Raw genomic sequence first — 18,877 nt, 5'->3', positions numbered from 1 at the left:
AGGACGGATACATAAAAGCAAGGTTATGTGCAAAAATATATGAATGATAAGAACAGAACAATACTCCTATTTAGTCTTACTTAGAGAATATGTTTAGGTGTGTTTTTCTCCACTGATTGTTCCTAAAACCTTTGCAGTGTGCACAACTCCATAACAGTATAATTGCCTATTGCTTTATTGGCAGACAAAGCTTTAGGACATTCAGAAATACTTGTCACTGTTATTTACTCCATTTTCTTTGTAGCTCCTATGGACCTAATGATTAAGGAGGGTGTCATTGACAAATGGCTCACCGTTAAGCATTTGCCAGAGGTTAAGGTTATGGTTGATGCATTTTCATTAACGATATACCTTGTATAATTTTCCGTACACGTGGGATGTGTCTGGAAGATTTGTGAAAGTAGATGCAATTGTTGAGGTATTCTTATGCAGTGCCTTGAAAGTGTGGATGAGGAGTCTGAATTGTGATAGTTTGTGTATGAGGAGCTAGTGGAGCTCAGTCAAGTGTAGTGTGATGTGAGTGTGTTGTAGGAGGTTGAGAGTGATGCCGGATTTTGAAAGGTCTACAACCTTCTGGTGAGTTGTTTTTGTTGAACCCGGCATGGAGGCTGTTCCCGGAGCCCAGCTTTCTTGTGGCGAGGACATGTGTTGATTGGGAGACATTTGAAAATCTTCCTCTGCAGTTTCAGTGTATGGAAGCATGAGGCAGTGACTAAGTTGACTTAGGCGGTCATGTCGATGACTATTCCGAGATTCTTGGCGTGGGTGGGTGGATGGTGGTCCTAGCTCTGATTTCCACAAGATGGGAGTCCCACTGTGAAGTGCTCATCCCGAAGAACACAATGTCAGGTGTTCAGCTTTCGACTGGTGGTCTTCATCCAGTGGGTTTATGCAGATATCAGGCTAATGGGCATCTTGTCTACGAAGTAGTGAATGGGTTGTGTGTCGTCTGTGTAGGAATGGATGTTGATGTGGGAGGGGATGATGCGGAGTAGATGAAGCATGTATACATTGAAGAGGGTTTGGCTCAGGGAGGATCCTTCGGGAACTCTGCAGATGAGGTCTCTGGTGTCCGAGGTTTATGGTGCTAAAATGACTGACTGGGTCCTTCCAGCCAGGAAAGAGCTGGTCCTTGGATTCCTAAGTCGTGCAAGTGTTAGATGAGGATGCGTCGAGAGACCGCATCAAATTCTGTGAAGAGGTCCAGGAGGATGTGGGGCGTCATGTCTCCTCTATCCAGAGTCATGCGGATGTCATTCGTGGCAGTGATGAGGGTAGTTTCTGTGCCGTGGTTGTGTCTGAAACCAGACTGAGTGGTGTTGAGGGCTGTTGGGGGTATTCGGTGAGGTGTCTGTTGATGATTTTCTTTTAGACCTTGGCTGGAAATGGCAGCAGGGAGATCATTCTGTAGTTGGCGAGTGTAGGAGGGTCGGTGGAGGGTTTCTTCAGCTATGGGAGGACAGTTGCATGTTTCCAAGCTGCTATGAAGGTCGCTGAAGAGGTGGAGGCATTCAGAATGGGTGCTAGCATGGCACTGATGGGTTGCAGTTCTTTGGAGTTTGTATGGTGGGGACAGTAGTCCAAAGGGGCAGTGACTGGATGGATTTCAGTGTTGCGGCCGTTTCTGCTGGGGCGATGACCAGCCATGTGGTTAGCATTGGTTCATTGGCTAAGCTACGGAGGCAATGGATAAGGTCTGTCGGGTCCTGTAGCAGGTTGAATTTGCTATAATTAGTGGTGATTTTGTTGCTGAAGAATTGAGAGAGATTGTTGCAGTTCCTGCAAGTGGGTGATCGAGTTAGATCCGCCCCTAGTGAGATGAAATCCTTCACAATGTTGAATATTTCTTTGCTTCTGTTGATGTTGGCAATCGGTCCGCCAAAGCAGTGCATTTGGGGGTAGCGTCTCAGCAAATGATCCGGATTACCAAGTGTGACGTACTGTACAAGAATACACAAGTAGCAAGGTGAAAGGCCTCCCTCCTAGAGGGCCTGCACCTCCAACCACAAACGCCATGCACTCAGCCTCCCACATGTGGAACAGCCCCCACCACCCCCCGGACACAGCACACCACATTTAATTTTACGTGGGCCGCTTAGGCTTGCAGAATTGCTGTGGCCCTCTGGGACCCCCCATGAGCACCAGGGAGTCAAGGTACGTCTACTCTGCCCCCTTACTTGATATTGAGACGGGGGCCAAGTCTGTGTGTCTTGTTATGGTGGATGCAACATTTCTTTTGATGTTTCAGTCCACCAATCCCGCAGGACTGTTCTTGTTCCCATGGGAGCAAAATGACCGATGGCAGAAAACTGCTCGGAAAATCACAACGCTTTAGTTTCTAAATTCCTGCTCCTGTGGTACTCCTGAGGGACCAACTGTCAGTATATCCCTATGTTTTTTAGTTTTGTATTTTAAGTTCTCCAAATCTACTTAACAGATTTACATCAAATCATAAAAAGCATGCTTTCTTGGTAAAGATCTAGCTTTCTGCCAAATTTGGTGTATTCTGTCCTGCCATTTTTTCTTTATCGAAGTCTAATGTTCTCAATGGAAATTGTACGGGGAAATTGGATTTTGCTCATTCCCCTACACGATTGGAACAACCCACACCATGCAATTACCCCTTTTTTCTAGTTCCTCAATTGATGGATCACCACAAAAATTTTCAGGAGGACCTGTTATAGATGACATTTTTTGGGAAACTTTCATGAAGATTCGTCAAACTGAGCCAAAGTTATTAGCAAAACAAAAAATGCTCTTCCTATGTTGATATGCCCTTTGTAAACTGTAAGTCTGTTTTAGCTAGAAAGGTGATTTATTTGTCTTTGAAATTATGTTGACCTTTAAAATGGAACCCCCTTTTTCTGTCCTTTGACCAACCTTATGGAAACATAAACGGAGCAGAGAGGGCGGCAATCCATGTCTTTTATTCCCTCAAGAGCTAGCAAAAAAGATGCAGCAAAGTAAAACTTTGAATAACTTTTTCTGTAGAACATGCTGAACAGGTGGGACCCTACTAAGAAGATTAACAGCATGCAGCTTGGTGGCCCCTAGAGGAAGGGATGTTCTTATCCCGCTTGTATCAAATAATGCCAACCTTGAGGAACAAGATTCTGTTGTATTACATGTATGTCATACTACTTTATTTAGCCATAGGCACAATTCAAGAAAGTGACTCCACCAAAGATCCACTGCTGGATAAACCATTAGAATACACCGATAGGACTCACCTTACCAGCCTCTGGATCACCACAGGAAACTATTGGTCCTTAGGAATACACCGGACTGGCTCATTTTATTGAGACCTGGGATGGGTATAGGGTTACATGCCTGAGACTGTCCGCACTAGATCCCTGCACCACTAGAGAAATCCAGGCATGATCTGGCCATTGAAGTACACTCCAATGACTTGTCTCGGTTTCACTTGCATCATCACAGGAAATCAAGCTCAAGGATCCTAATAGAAACATACATCCCAAGACTCTTCCCACCTGCATCTCTTCCTGCAATATATGACTGACTATCACTGATACCCTCTTCTGTGTTTCCTCTCCACATGCAGAGATGCAGAAGAAGGTCGATATGCTGCAGTGTGAGTTCTGTGGGAAATATGCTCCAGCCCAAAAGTTCCGTGGTTCCAAAAGGTTCTGCTCCATGACGTGCGCTAAAAGGTAACTTTACTGTTTTGGGCTGAAAGACTGTGGTTGCAAGAGTCCCCTCCGCGATAAAATATTCCCTTCTTGCATAGGTAGTTCCAATTATTTGAAGATACACTGATAAGAAGATGTTACTTTGAATGGATATACTTGTACTTCAACTCTTGTTTCCTCTGCTCAGGTACAATGTGAGCTGCAGCTATCAGTTCCAGCTCAAACGAAAGAAGTTGGAAATGCAGGAGGCCAACAATGCCTGTGTGTGGCGACAAGGACCCAGACGCAGCAGCTCTGAAATCGCCCGCACAAAACTACAAGGGAAGCTTATGCAGGTAACAGCACCACAGATATACACATCTTGATTTGATCTCCTCAGCCTCGCCACCCTCTTTTCTATATCAGGAATCACTTGCAGCTCTTCCAGTGCACTTCACATGCAATTGCTATTTCCAGACTCAGTTATTATATTAAGCTTCCTTCCTGCGTATCAGCTCATAATGGCATTTCATGACTCACAGGCAGCTCCAAAAATATACCCCTTTTCTGACCTGCTACACTTCCCCCTACTATTTCAGACTTGCATACAATTCTGATAATAAGCATTATTATGCAACACCAACCTCTTCTGGTTTCACATGCTTTGCAATATTTGGCCATCTAGTGGTTGGGTTCAGAAATCATATTTTAGTCTAACCTTTTCTCCCTTTTTTAGCATTGTTCATAGGCAGAGTCTGTGACGTTGAGCATAAGCCCACAGTAGTCCAGTGCATCCCCTCTCCCTTCAGATCCCTTTCCCCACAGTTGGTTTTAGAAGTAAATAATCTTCAAGAGCCGTCCTGGGTGAAATTTGGCGTGAGAGATGTGAGATCATAGATCGAGATTAGGAAAAGGACTTGCATCTAAGGAAGAGACATCATCAAAGCATACTCTAAGGAGAGCAGTCTTTTCTGTGGAGCTTTTGCCATAGGCAGTTTGAAGAATTCACATTTTGGTGGTCCTTTCCCTTCAGTTTAGGGACATGGAAAATAGTCCTTTTAAATTCTTCCCAAAATGTTACAGTAACTTTGTACAAATGGATGGTTACAAGATATACAACCTCTGCTTACTAAAGGAACTCAAGTTTGAGACCTGTAAACGCGCCGCCCAGTTCAAACATAAGACTCAAAAATGTAGGGGAAAAAAGAAAAAAACGATGGTGAGCACATTATGTTATGGGCCAGGCAAAAGAAAGGAAGCACAAGTAGGACTGTCAGTATTGAAATGTATGGGCAGCATTGCTTACCCTTTAAACGCTCCTCTGCAGAATGAGATCTGCTACATAAAGCATGGGACTCATAAGAAAATGGTTACTTTCCTACGAAAATAGTTTTGCAGGATGGAACTCTTCTAGAATCACATCCTACCCTCCCACCTCCTTGGTGAAAGGATCAGGAAAAAATAGAAGGATAGAAATAGAAGACGAAGCTAGAATAGGTAGAAATAGGAAGTCTTAGGTAGAACAGGGGAAGCAAGAATATGAAGATGGAGGTGATGCACAGGCTCGGTATGGGTTTATGCTTGGCATTATAGGCTACGCCTATGGTTGATGTCCTGAAAGAAACTAGGTTTTACTAAGGGCCTAAATACAACTGTGGTGAACAGGATACTCTGCCACAAATGTGACAGATATCCCGTCCGTCATATAACAAGTTCCATAGGATGTAATGGAATTGTAATTTGGTGGACAGGGTATCTGTCACGTTTGTGACGTAGTAACCCCGTCTGCCAAGATCATAATCAGGCCCTAAGTCTGGATTTCCTAACCAGATCTGTACATGCCAGGTTTATGCAAATTATGTGCATCTAGAAAAGTACCACACTGCAAAACTATTTCAGGTAAGTAACCATTGTCTTTCTCAACGGCAGCACTTCATGCTGTTTCATGACTGATAAGCACTTCTTCCAGGGTATATCATTACTCAGCTGGAATACTCCTTGCTGTTTCAGGGTTGGCATGCAGCTCTCAATTCCCTAGCTAACCTCCCTGCTATTTCAGGACTGCAGAATTCCCAGCTATTTCAGGACTTGCAGAGCCCTGTCAGTGCGCTTCCTTCCTGAGCTGCAACACTATTGGTTATTTCAGGACATGTGCAGTTCACTATCTCAAAGACAGCACCACCAATGTGGTTAATTTTTTAGGCAGTTACAACCTCTACAATTTCAGGGCTCAAATGCCGCTCTGCCAATGGACTTCTTTCCTGACATGCGGCACCCCATGGTAGTACATCTGCATAATGCTGATGCGCCAAATTCTTTGCTTGCAGCCTCACCTGCTGTTCCAGTTGTAAGAGTTCACATACATCTCTGCAGCTACACCCACTTTTAATATGTAACTCTTGCTATGTTTTGCAAGTACTGGGGCACACATACCACTCTACAATGCACCTTAATCTAGACATGCAGAACCTCTGCAAATGCACCCGAGGCCTCGCCTGCGGTGTCCTTATTTTCACCTGTATCCATGTTCTTTCCCAACAGGCTCAGGAAGACTCGAGCCGAGGCTCTGACAACTCCAGCTATGATGAAGCCTTCTCTCCAGCATCACCCGGTCCAGCATCTGGACGCAGCGAGCGCGATCCAGGGACCCCCAACAGTGCACCTCCCTCTTCAGATATCCTGGGCATCAGCCCCGTCTTCCTCTCCAGTGACCCTGGTAGCTGGAGTGTGGAGGAGGTGTACCAATTTATTGGCTCTCTTCAAGGTAATCACATGTACAGATTCTAGATTTCAATTTATTGTTTGTACATCATGGAATCATCTATAAATTCATAAGCTTTAGAAATCTTCTACTTGGTCAAGGAAGATCATCTAGGGAAAATTCTAAAGGAAATGATTGAAGAGGGTACGATGGAGGATAAATCTCATGCTAGAGAACTATTATTTTAATCAACTATTGTGTTACATTTATTGGAATTTGGAAACACTTCTACCAGAAAGTACTATCATAGCAGAAGAGAAGGAAATTGATTGGAGGACGAATACATAAAGGCAAGATTATGTGCAAGAACATATGAATGATAAGAACAGAACAATACTCATATTTAGTCTTACTTATAGAATATGTTTAGGTGTGTTTTTTTCCACTGATTGTTCCTAAAACCTTTGCAGTGTGCACAAATCCATAACAGTACAATTGCCTATCGCGTTATTGGCAGACAAAGCTTTAGAACATTCAGAAATACTTGTCACTGTTATTTGTTCTATTTTATTTGGACCTGTATTGTGTAGATAAACTGTGAATTCCTTCATTTTGAAAGTCATTCATATTACCTGATTTTTACATCCCAACCCTTTTCACCCAATGAATGTGAATAGCTGTGCCCAGGCTTTTAAGATTTGCAGAAGCTCTTCTCAAAATTCCTGAGTGATTGGCCTCTTTCATGCTCCTACCCTTGTAGTTCATCATGCTCCTCTCTCGCATCCACCAATCTCCAGGATGAACAATGGAACTCTGTCTCCTGTGGAAAAGGCTTTCTTTAGTCTAAGTGTCTTTACTTATTTTCTGTTGCTTGAAATCTGTTAGCTTATACTTCCTTAGTCTGTTTCTCTTGCTATACATCACTTTTAGATCTCTTGCAGTCACCTCACAACAAGGCAGCTTGTAAAAGACCTGTTCGAGGCATGTGTGCTGCAGATACACATTATTTGCATACTCCTGCCATCTAGTGTTGTGTCCGGATGTTTGAAAGTTGTTTTTCTCCGAAGTCTTTCCTAGTCACGAGGTAAGGTGACTCCTCCTTTCAGTGATAGTGTGCATGGGCATCGACTCCATTGTCAGATTGTTTTTTTTTCGCCATCGGGTTCGGACGTGTATTGCTGCTCTCCGGTTCTAAACCGTTCGTCGGGTTCCCTCCGGTGCGCAGTACTCTTTACCGTGGACGGTATAGTTTCGGACCTGTTTCCCACCTCTCCGCATATCGTTTCAGTCAACTAAATGTACTTTTCGATCGGAAAGCTTTGTGGATGGCCTTTGGGCCTAACCTTGTTGGTTAATCTCTCCGTCGATGGAGCAGATACAGTTCAAATTCTGTTCTCAGTGCCACGCAAAGTATCCGCGCACTAACTCACACCAGGTGTGTAATTTGTTCTTGTCCCCGGAGCACAAAGAAATGGACTGCAACGCTTGCAGATCGTTTCGGTCAAAGAAAACCCTTCGAGATTGTCGGGCTCAACGTCTAGAGATGCAGTGTCAAAGCATTGAAGACACGCCGGATATCTTCGGTGAAGAGTCTGGTCGAAGATATTGGTGTATCAGCAGTGGAGGACGAAGAGCCCTTCTCCGTGTCGGAATCGGAGCTCGAGATAGACCTCGACTCTGAAGAACTTCCGCGGGAACAGGGTGACGTGAGTACAGAAGACCCCTTGCTCCATCAACCCACTCACAAAAAACCTAAGACTTCGGCACCACTTCTGCCTTCTGGCCAAGGTCGGCACCGAGGCGACTTTTCTGACGCCCCGCCTTCCGGCTCAGCTCTGAAACACCCAGTCAAGCCTTACGGCTTGGGACCGAGTCAACACAAACACTCTTCGGAACCGAAGCCCTCTGGTCCCTAGTCAAAAAATACAGCTTGGATCCGAAATCCTTCACGCCGTAAAATAAACTGCCTTCGGAGCCGATATCTTCCACACCCAAAGGCCAGTCCATATCAGCACCGAAAACACCGAAACTGGAATATGTCACAATGGATCCAAATTTAGACAATGTTCCACCGAAAATGGATCCCAAACTGAAGAGACTTTATATTAACCCAGAAACGTGTCATATTCATACCAAGCTGTGTCGTAAACACAAGCTTCCTGATGAGGACAGTCATTATAAGATCCCTTTAAAAAAGAAGACTGTTAGTACCAGCTCTTATCATCCACCACCAGCATCCCGTCCACCACCCTCTTCTCCGACTTTAAATCCTTTGCACATCACACCTCAGAATTCTCCACAATCTCAGCATGATGTGGACGATATTGAAGAGGGGGACACACATTTACCAGTAGATCCATGGAGGGATTACACAATTGACCCTCCATTAGACAATGATCCAGACCTTTACCCTGCCAAGCCATCTCCACCTGATGACAATGTATCTTATTAGGAACTCATTGCCATGGCTGCAGAATACCATGGGGTGGTGGTACACAAAGAATCCTTAGAAGATGATTTTTTAGTTTGAGACATTACGATCCATACACTGGTCAACTCAAATGCTCCCTTTTCTGAAAGGTATGATGAGACACACTGACGAAATTTTTAAAGATCCTGTGTGTGCACGCATCTTGAATCCTAGTGTCGACAAAAAATATAAAGCCCCCAACCGATTCGATATTTATTAAAGGCCAGTTGCCAATAGACTCACTGGTAGTGTCCAATGCTCGCAAATGAGCTAATTCCCAAACCTCAGGGGACGCTCCTCCCTCAGACAAAGGATACAAGCTAATGGACACTGCTGATAAATGCATTGCTGCTCAAGCTGCCAATCACTAACGCATTGCAAACACGCAGTGCCTTTGGCCAGATATGACAAGGCACACTGGAATGAAATGGAGCAATTGCTCCAATATCTCCCAGATGAACATAAAGCAAAAGCGCAAGATTTGGTAAATGTAGGAAAGCTAATTTCCAATTCTTCAATAAGATGTGCTCTAGATGCTGCTGATACCGCAGCTATGGAGGTCAACACTAGCATCTTACTCAGAAGACATGCTTGGTTAAGGATTACTGTGTTTAAGCCCGAAGTCCAATAACTTTTTTAAAATACAATATTTGAGAAAAAACATCTCTTTTGTCCTGAGGTAGATCAGGCCCTTGAGAAAATGAAAAGGACCCCGAAGTGGCATAGCCCATGGGAGCCCTCCAGTCTCCTTCAAACAGAGGCTCCTTTCGATGCTCCTTTTACCGAGCAGGCAGGGTCCAAAACCACACCCTCAGACCAGAACACCACCTCTTACAAAGGTAATAACTAGTCCTCTTCTTCAAGAGGTTTTTTTCGAGGAGGATATAGAGGAAACCACTCTAAAGGCAGGGGTAAGGGCACCACATCCCGTAACTCCTCTTCCCCTAATAAACAGTGACTTCCCCATGCTTCCCTCCGACCATACCACACCTGTCGGAGGAAGAGTTTTAACAATTTCTCCCCATTTGGTAATCTATAACAACCGACAAATGGGTGATAAGAATTATCCAACATGGTTATTGCCTGGAGCTTACCACCAATCCTCTAAACATTCCGCCTCGCTCTCACAAATTGTCTCCAGACCCCTTGCACGATCACGAAGGGCAATCTCTCTTATTAATAGGAGCCATAGAACCAGTTCCAGTACAGTACCAAGGTTCAGGGGTTTAGTCTCTATATTTTCTGATTCCCAAAAAAGACAGCTCCTTAAGACCCATTCTGGATCTGAGTTAAACCAATATATATTGTCAGAGCCCTTTCACATGGTAACCCCTCAACAGGTACTTCCACTTTTACAGAAGGGAGATCTTATGTCTACTCTAGACTTAAAAGATGCATATTTTCATGTTCCAATTCATCCAGCTCATCGCAAATACCTTAGATTTGTGATAGCAGGAAAACATTACTAATTCAAAGTACTCCTGTTTGGAATGACTTCTGCTCCCAGAGTATTTACCAAATGCCTGGCAGTAGTCGCAGCTCATCTCAGAAGACCACATAGTCATGTCTTCCCCTACCGAGACGACTGTCTCATCAAAGCCAGCACTTACCAAAACTGTCTACAACACACTCAAACCACAATAGACCTACTTCATCAACTGGGCTTTGTGGTCAATACACAGAAATCTCACCAGCATCCTTCACAGATGCAATCTTACCTAGGGGCCACTCTAGACACTATCAAAACTCTAGCCTCTCCCAATGTAGCCAGAATTTATAACATTCAGTCTGATACTAGTTTCAATCCAACCAAACATTACCAGCCAGAGTGTTCATGCAACTGCTGGGAGTGATGGCGTCTTGCATCGCAATTGTACCCCATGTAAGACTCCACATGAAGAGGGCTTAGCATGTCAGTGGAATCAGTCGCAGTGTCAATTAACCGATCTAGTGTTGGTAGCCAGCCGCACCCATCTGTCTCTGCAGTGGTGGAACCCACAAAATGTATAAAAAGGGTGGCCTTTCATCAACTTTATTCCACAGATCGTGCTCACAGCAGGCGCATCTCTGTCAGGTTGGAGTGCCCATCACCAAGATGACACAATGCAAGGCCTGTGGAGCAACAAGCACAAAAGCCTCCACATCAACTATCTAGAGTTTCTAGCAGTCTTTCTAGCGCTGAAAGCTTTTCAAACTCACCTGATGGGCAAAGCTGTCATAGTCCTGACAGACAACATGATCGCAATGTACTATGTATAAAAACACGGGGGGCACTCTCTCCAACTGTCACACCTCTCTCAAGCCATTTGGAATTGGGCAATCCATCACAGGATTTATCTTCTGGCAGCACACCTTCCAGGGGTAAACAATCAAATTGCCGACCTCTTCAGCAGAAAGAGGCAGCAAATTCAAGAGTGGGAACTTCATCCTCAAGTTCTCCGTACATACTTCCAACAGTGGGGATTCCCACAAGTTGACAACGCAAAATGCCCAAACTTCGGCTCCAGGTTCCCACATCTGCTTTCAAAAGGCAATGTCCTATGGATGACTGGTCAGGGATATTTGCCTACGCTTTCCTGCCTCTCCCACCCATTCCGAGTCTAGTTCGGAAGCTCAGGCAAACATTCCTCACACTAATTTTGGTATATCCCACATGGGCCCGTTAACCATGGTACAACACCCTGTTGAAGCTGTCAATAGTTCCACATCAAAAGCTGCATCTCACCTCCAGGCTCCTTACGCAGAACAATGTAGAAATCAGACATCCAAATCCCAAAGAACTAAACTTAGCGATCTGGCTCCTGAAGTCATAGAGTTTGGTTTTTAGGTCTCGCCTAGGCAGCGCGCATGTGATGCTCTAGGAGATGACCTTTAGAAATTGGTCAGCTCTTTTCAAGCACTCGTGCTTGTGCTGGCATCCACCTTGCGAGAGCGAGCAGCGGCGCGTGTGCTAATTGAAAACACATGGCTCTCGCGCTGCCGCTGCTCGCTCCCGCAAGGCGGATGCCAGCACGAGTGCTTCAAAACAGCTGCTGCTTGTTTGAGTTCCAAGCAAAAAGCAAAGGAAATGATGGACGGAGTGTTGAACATTGCAAGCACTCACCCCCAGTCAACTGATCTGGGTTTAATCCATCACCGTTCTTTAGCCCACTCTGCCACCCCAGTTCAGACATGGCCATATGCAAATCACTCTGACCCTGTGCCTCATGGGAACAGTCCAGCCCGAACTGCCAAGCCATGTCTTCCTTGGACCGGAAACAAGCTTCCTAGGACCGGTTTCTGGCATTTCAGCCGTCTTCAGCCAGGCTTGCTTGAATCCAGTGGCAAAGTGAGCAAGGGACTCACGTCTGAGCATACCCTGCCAACTTATGGCGAACAAAGCAAAAACCAAAGGAAATGATGGACGGAGTGTTGAACATTGCAAGCAAGACTGATTTGCATATGGCCATGTCTGAACTGGGGTGGCAGAGTGGGCTAAAGAACGGTGATGGATTAAACCCAGATCAGTTGACTGGGGGTGAGTGCTTGCAATGTTCAACACTCCGTCCATCATTTCCTTTGGTTTTGCTTGTTTGAGTTCCAGCAGGCAAACACAGCACACCTCCCCCACTTGGGATCAGGTTACTGCGGCTGCGTCATTAAACACAGCAGGGGCGGGCATCCACGCTGAGTTGTTTCCCTGCTAATCACTGTCCATCAAATCCCCAAAAGTGCTCTGCCTTCTGAGATCACATGCCAAAGTCTGATTGCTTTTCCTTTTGTTCCAAGAAGGGCTTTCATAGCCCATGCTTTTTGGTGTTCTTTTCCTGTCAAAATCAAAGCCTCTGCTGTTGCCTAGGTCTTAAATGGATTGCTCGTTCTGTGGAGGCTGTGATTATGATGGAGAATGTTTGACTGAGCTCACAGGTCAGCAAAAAGATGTGGCCAGTGCATTTAAAAAGTTTTTACGCGCACACCTTTGGACAGATATGAAACGTTCGATGTTCTGATTCTTAGACAATTTTCCCCCGTTGCCAGAAGGTAAAAACATATTTTGAGGAAGATGGCTGCCATATTAATTTATATGCCCGTTCTTTCCATTAACACAACATTCACCCACTGAGGTTTGGAAGTGCTTGACTCAGTCGGTTTCCGGTGCGAACTAACCTGGCTGACATTTTTGTTTTGCAGATTTATATAGCTTGAACTCCACCCGAAGGAACTGGTATTACACTGTGCATTATGTTTATGAAAATGTAGCGCTTGGCAGCCCTTTAGTGCCATGAGTGGCAATGCCTGTCATAGAGAAGGCGCTGCCTTTTCTGCAAAGATTTAGCGTTTTTTTGCAAGGAGCAGAGTAAGGGAGGTCATTAGCATGCTGATTATGTGGTGTGTACAGACACCCTCTCTGGTCTTCCTACATGTTTCATCACCAACCCGAACCCTCCATCCAAACCCAGGGCACTTACTATGGGTCTCACAAACTGGAGGTCTCTGGAACTAAAATAATACAAGAAAGTAAAAAACCAACCAGCTGGCGTCCCCAGTACTTAAGCAAACATTCCACCAGCCTATGTCACACTATGTACAAATGTCAGTGCTCTACTTATACTTTAAGATCCTAGTTTCAAGGCAGTGGACCTATCTACAGACACCAGGTTACGTTCAATGCAATTTTCAAGTAATCCACACATTTGTGGGAAACTGTACCAACGTTTCTGAACAGTAACCGCCCAGCTGCACTTTCACAGCAAAGCAAGTTCGGCATCTCAGCAAACAGTTGCCTCTGAAAGCCACCCCTCACTGGGAGACTGCTATGTTCGAGGCATATGAGCTGCAGATTACACACTTTTGCATAGATCGCCATCTGGTGTTGGGCCCGGATGTTTGCAGTTTGTTTTTCCTCTTGGAAAGTCTTTGGAAGTCACAAGGTCGGTGACTCCTCCTTTGGATGGTATTGCGCATGGGCTTCGGCTCCATCCTCAGATTGTTTTTTTCCGCCATCGGGCTCGGATGTAATCTTCGCGCTCCGGTTCCGAACAGCTTCCAGTTAGACGATCCACACGCAATCCTCACCCCAATCGCTATATTGTTTTGACTGCGATCTCTTCAATCAAAGTGCCTTCTCATCGACCCAAACCTTCGGTTCCAGTCGTCTACGGGCCTACCCAGGCTCCGGTCCCGGCTCATGGAAAGAACTCCATTTAAAAAGTGCCCTCGATGTGGGTCCAAGTTTCCCCACACCGATCTTCATGAGGTATGCAACCTCTGCCTCTCCCCTGAACACGAGGCTTGAGACGGTCCGGCCTGTAAGTCTTTCCAATCCAAAAAGACTATTCATGACCGAAGAGCCAGAAGGAACATGGCACACTCCTCGACGTCCATTCCAGTCGACATCTTCGGAGACTACATCGACGATCCGGAACATCATCGCACCGAAGAGGACCTCGTCAGCGCTTCCGAGGTCGACGAGTCCGATGTGGAAGACACGGTAAAGAAGCCAAGTAAGCCTTCTGGCGGCTCGGGCTCGAGCCAGCCTACCAGCGGTGCCGAGAAACACACATCGGCACCGAAAAAGAAACCTGCCTCCACCTCGGCACCGAGCTCCGCACCGAAGCCCTGGGGGTCGAAACCCAGCTCTTCGGTACCGACGCCATCTTCGGTACCGACCAAACCACACAAGGCCACCAGCACCGACACTTCCAAGCCCATCTCGGCGCCGACCAAGAGACCGGAGGGTCCCAAGCCGGGTTCTAAACACCAAACCGGCACAGAAAAACCTAAAAAGTCATCGGCCCGACGCCTTCGGTGCCGACTGACCAAATTACCTCACCAGAGCTATTTACACCGGATCCCTTGCAAAAAACTCTCACCAAGGATCCAAAAACTGGACATTTGACACTCTCTACCAAAAAGAGACATTTGGAGAAGCCTGCTCCGCCTCCACCTCCAAAGAGGAAGGACTCTGCTACCTCCCCGTTCAGAATACCTTCCCCTCCCCCCTCCCCCTCCACCTCCTCCTCCTCCCCCACCTCCACCCCCTCCGCCCTCTCACCCCCACCTCATCGTTCTCCTACACCGTCTCCAGACGATGATGATCAGGGGGACCCGTATGATGATACAGGGGATGTGCCACAGGACCCCACCCCTACAGAATCCCCAGATCCATGGGAAGATTACAACATTCCAGATATCCCCAACGTCCCACAAGACGATACTTACCCTTCTAGGCCATCTCCACCAGAAGATTCATTAGGGTTCAACCATCTTCTGCAAAGGGCAGCACATTATCACGGGGTGGACTTGCATACCGACCCCGTGGAGGAAGATTTCCTCCTAGACACATTTGATACTTCACATAGGTCCACCTCCATACTGCCCATGCTCAAAGGGGTGGTAAAGCATGCGGCAGAAGTTTTTAAGGACCCAGTTAGAGCCAGGGTCATTAACCCACGTATTGAAAAAAAATACAAACCTGCTTCCTCAGATCCCTCTTACATCAGAGGACCAGCGCCACTGTATTCCTTAGTAGTATCTACGGCACGTAAAAGGGCAAATTCACAAGCGTCAGGTGATGCACCACCACCTGACAAGGAATCAAAACTGCTAGATGCATCAGGCAAGCGCACAGCATCCCAGGCGGCCAACATATGGCGTATAGCAAACACTCAGGCACTGCTGGCCAGATATGACAGGGCTCATTATGACGAATTAGAAAGCATAATGCACCATCTCCCTGAAAAATATAAAGCTAGGGCCAACGAGTTAATTCAAGAGGGTAAAACAATCACGAATACCTCCATACGTTGTGCCCTAGATGCAGCAGACACAGCCTCCAGGGCCATCAACACCAGCGTCCTTCTCGGTCGCCATGCTTGGCTAAGGGTATCTGGTTTTAAACCAGAAGTACAAGCCTCCATCCTTAACCATCCCTTTGACCAAGAACATCTATTCTGGCCAAAGGTGGATGAGGACTTAGAAAAGATGAAAAAGGACACTGACACCGCAAAATCCATGGGGGCCTTGCAGTCTCACCCGCCCAGACGCTCCTTTCGCCGCTCCTCCTTTTGGAGTACATCCAGAGGCTACTCCTCAGACACAGCGTCCACATCATACAAATCCCCTACTCAGACCACCTTTACAAAAGGTTACCAAAGAGGCGGCTACAGGGGTAACAACAACAAGGGCAGAGGCAAAACAAACAACGCCCTTTCTGCCACACCTCCTACCCAATGACTTCCCCCCGCTACCCCCAGACCATTCCACTCCGGTCGGGGGCAGACTCCAAAATTTCCTTCATGTCTGGGAGACCATCACCTCAGACAAATGGGTGACCCAAATAATTCGGTCAGGCTACTGCCTAGAACTAACATCTACCCCCCCAAACATTCCACCCAGGCTTCGCCCAATGTCACAAGAACATTCAACATTACTAAAACGGGAGGTAATCTCCCTCCTCCAAAAACAGGCAATAGAACACGTTCCTGTCAATCAGCAAAATATGGGGGTCTACTCCCTATATTTTCTCATACCAAAAAGGGACGAGACTCTACGACCTATTCTAGATCTCCGGCCCCTAAACACATACATACACTCAGACCATTTTCACATGGTAACGCTTCAGCAGGTACTTCAACTCCTCTCCCAGAGCGACTTCTTCACCACACTGGACTTGAAAGACGCATACTTCCACATTCCAGTGCACCATGCTCACAGAAAGTACCTCAGATTTGTAGTGGATAGACAACACCACCAATTCAAAGTCCTCCCGTTCGGAGTGACAACAGCACCACGGGTATTCACCAAGTGACTGGCGGTGGTGGCGGCACACTTGAGAAGACAGCACATTCACGTCTTCCCATACCTAGACGATTGGCTGATAAAAGCCACTTCATACAATCAGTGTGTACGACACACCGCCACCACAATCGAACTACTTCACCAACTAGGCTTCACGGTGAACCACCAAAAGTCCCAGCTACAACCATCCCACATAAAACAATAACTCGGTGCCACTATAGACACCTCAAAAGCGATAGCCTACCCCAATCCGGCCAGGATTGCAAGCATTCAGGCTTTGCGACAAAAATTCATACCTCAACACTCCCTTCCAGCACGAGTGTTCATGCAACTAATAGGGATGATGGCCTCTTGCATTTTCATAGTGCCCCATGCAAGACTCCAGGTGCGTCCTCTCCAAGAGTGCTTAGCGCGCCAATGGAACCAGGCCCAAGGTCAACTGACAGATCTGGTGTTGTTAGACGGTCGCACCCATCGCTCTGCAGTGGTGGAACACCACAAACCTTTCCAAAGGTCGACCGTTCCTGGACCGGGTTCCCCAGATAATACTAACAACGGACGCATCGCTCTCCGGCTGGGGAGCTCGCCTATTACACCTCACCGTGCAGGGCACATGGACGCCTCAACAAAAGTTACTCCATATCAACCATCTGGAGTTACTAGCAATCTCTTTAGCCCTAAAATCTTTTCAAACACAGGTTTCAGGCAAGGCAGTCCTCATTCCCACAGACAACATGACGGCCATGTATTATATACAAAAACAAGGCGGCACACACTCTCCACAGCTCTCTCTATTAGCACAGAGCATATGGAGATGGGCAATTCCCCACAAAATCTTTCTCCTAGCTCAACATGTCCCAGGAGTCCAAAACACCATGGCAGATCTGCTCAGCAGACAGACACAACAGATCCACGAGTGGGAACTTTACCCACAGGTTCTTCATCCGTTCTTTCAAATGTGGGGGCATCCGCAGATAGACCTCTTCGCCACCCACGAAAACACAAAATGCCCAAGCTTCGCCGCCAGATACCCACACCCATTGTCCAAAGGAAATGCGATATGGATGAACTGGTCAGGCAAATTTGCGTACGCTTTTCCGCCTCTCCCACTCATTCCATTAGTGGTGCGCAAACTACAACAAAACTCCCTCACACTAATCCTAGTAGCTCCAACGTGGGCCAGACAACCGTGGTACACCACGCAGCTGGAACTCTCTGTAGTACTACATCAAAAACTGCACCTCTCACCATGCCTCCTAACCCAGAACCATGGAGAGATCAGACACCCGGACCCAGCTCAGTTGTTGCAGTTCTTGATTATATATTCATACGCATGGACATCTCTATACAACACTTACTTACTCCATTCTCACCCTCTTGCGGGAAAACAATCTGACAGTGGAGTCAATGCCCATGCGCGCTATCACCAAAAGGAGAAGTCCTTACCTCATGACTAGGAAAGACTTCTTTGAAGAAAAACAACTTGCAAACATCCAGACCCAACACTAGATGGCAGGAGTATGCAAAGCATGTGAATCTACAGCTCTACATGCCAAGAACAGATGCTTACAAGGTGAGAAACATTATCCTTTCAGAGTGACTGCTAATAACAGCAGACATATTGGTCTTGAATATTGCTCAGAATGGATTTTCTCTTTGTTTCAAGTCCCCTCTTCCTCTCACCAAAATATCGATTTATCAACAAGAATTATTACAAAAAGGTAGATATACTTCCAAAGAAGAAGGCAGTGGAGGAAGTTCATGTACATCAACAAGCATTGGCATAGCCAATAGGTCTCGCTTTTGGGACCTTATAAGTATTTAGTTATGCAGCACAATATCCTTGGTGCAATAACATCAACTATTGCATAGCTAAAAACGTATAAGGTCCCAAATGCGAAACCTATTGGCTATGCCAATGCTTGTTAAACATCCAAATACGTAAACGAGAGCTTAACCTAAGTGTCCCAATAAAGAACAACTCCCCCGTGTAGCGAATTCCTGCGGCCAATAGCTAAACTGGGTGTGTACGGGCTGTAAAGGTGGCCGCGTGCCAGAGCCCTCCCCGGCCTTCGGAAGGGTTAGCGCCTGTTTGTGGCTCACCGCAGGAGATACCGGAGATAGGTTATCAGCAGCAGTGTTTGGGGAGGCGTTTCCGAGGTTAAAGTTTGCTATTTTTCTTTGGTGTAGTGGCACTGAGTTTTGACTGATTGGTATTATTATTTCAGAACCACATGTGAAGTTCCCTGAGCCTGTGAAACTAGTTTATTGTGTTTATTTTGCACGTCAGCAAGCTTT

General features: G+C 46.2%; 1 protein-coding gene across 2 annotated transcripts in view; it reads left to right on the top strand.

The window, feature by feature from the left end:
• PHC1 (polyhomeotic homolog 1) overlaps positions 1–18,877 on the top strand; it is a 189,594-nt gene that overhangs the window by 150,728 nt on the left and 19,989 nt on the right. For both annotated transcript variants that reach the window (XM_085619935.1, XM_085619936.1), the window contains 3 exons: positions 3,563–3,671; positions 3,838–3,985; positions 6,171–6,393. In XM_085619935.1, the coding sequence (XP_085476061.1) occupies positions 3,563–3,671; positions 3,838–3,985; positions 6,171–6,393 (480 nt within the window). The remainder of the gene's footprint in view (positions 1–3,562; positions 3,672–3,837; positions 3,986–6,170; positions 6,394–18,877) is intronic.

The sequence above is a fragment of the Triturus cristatus genome, chromosome 7, assembly GCF_964204655.1.
Source record: "Triturus cristatus chromosome 7, aTriCri1.1, whole genome shotgun sequence".
In the NCBI taxonomy this organism is placed as follows: domain Eukaryota; kingdom Metazoa; phylum Chordata; class Amphibia; order Caudata; family Salamandridae; genus Triturus; species Triturus cristatus.
Note: the sequence above shows the minus strand (reverse complement) of the source record. Positions and strands in the feature narration are given on the sequence as shown.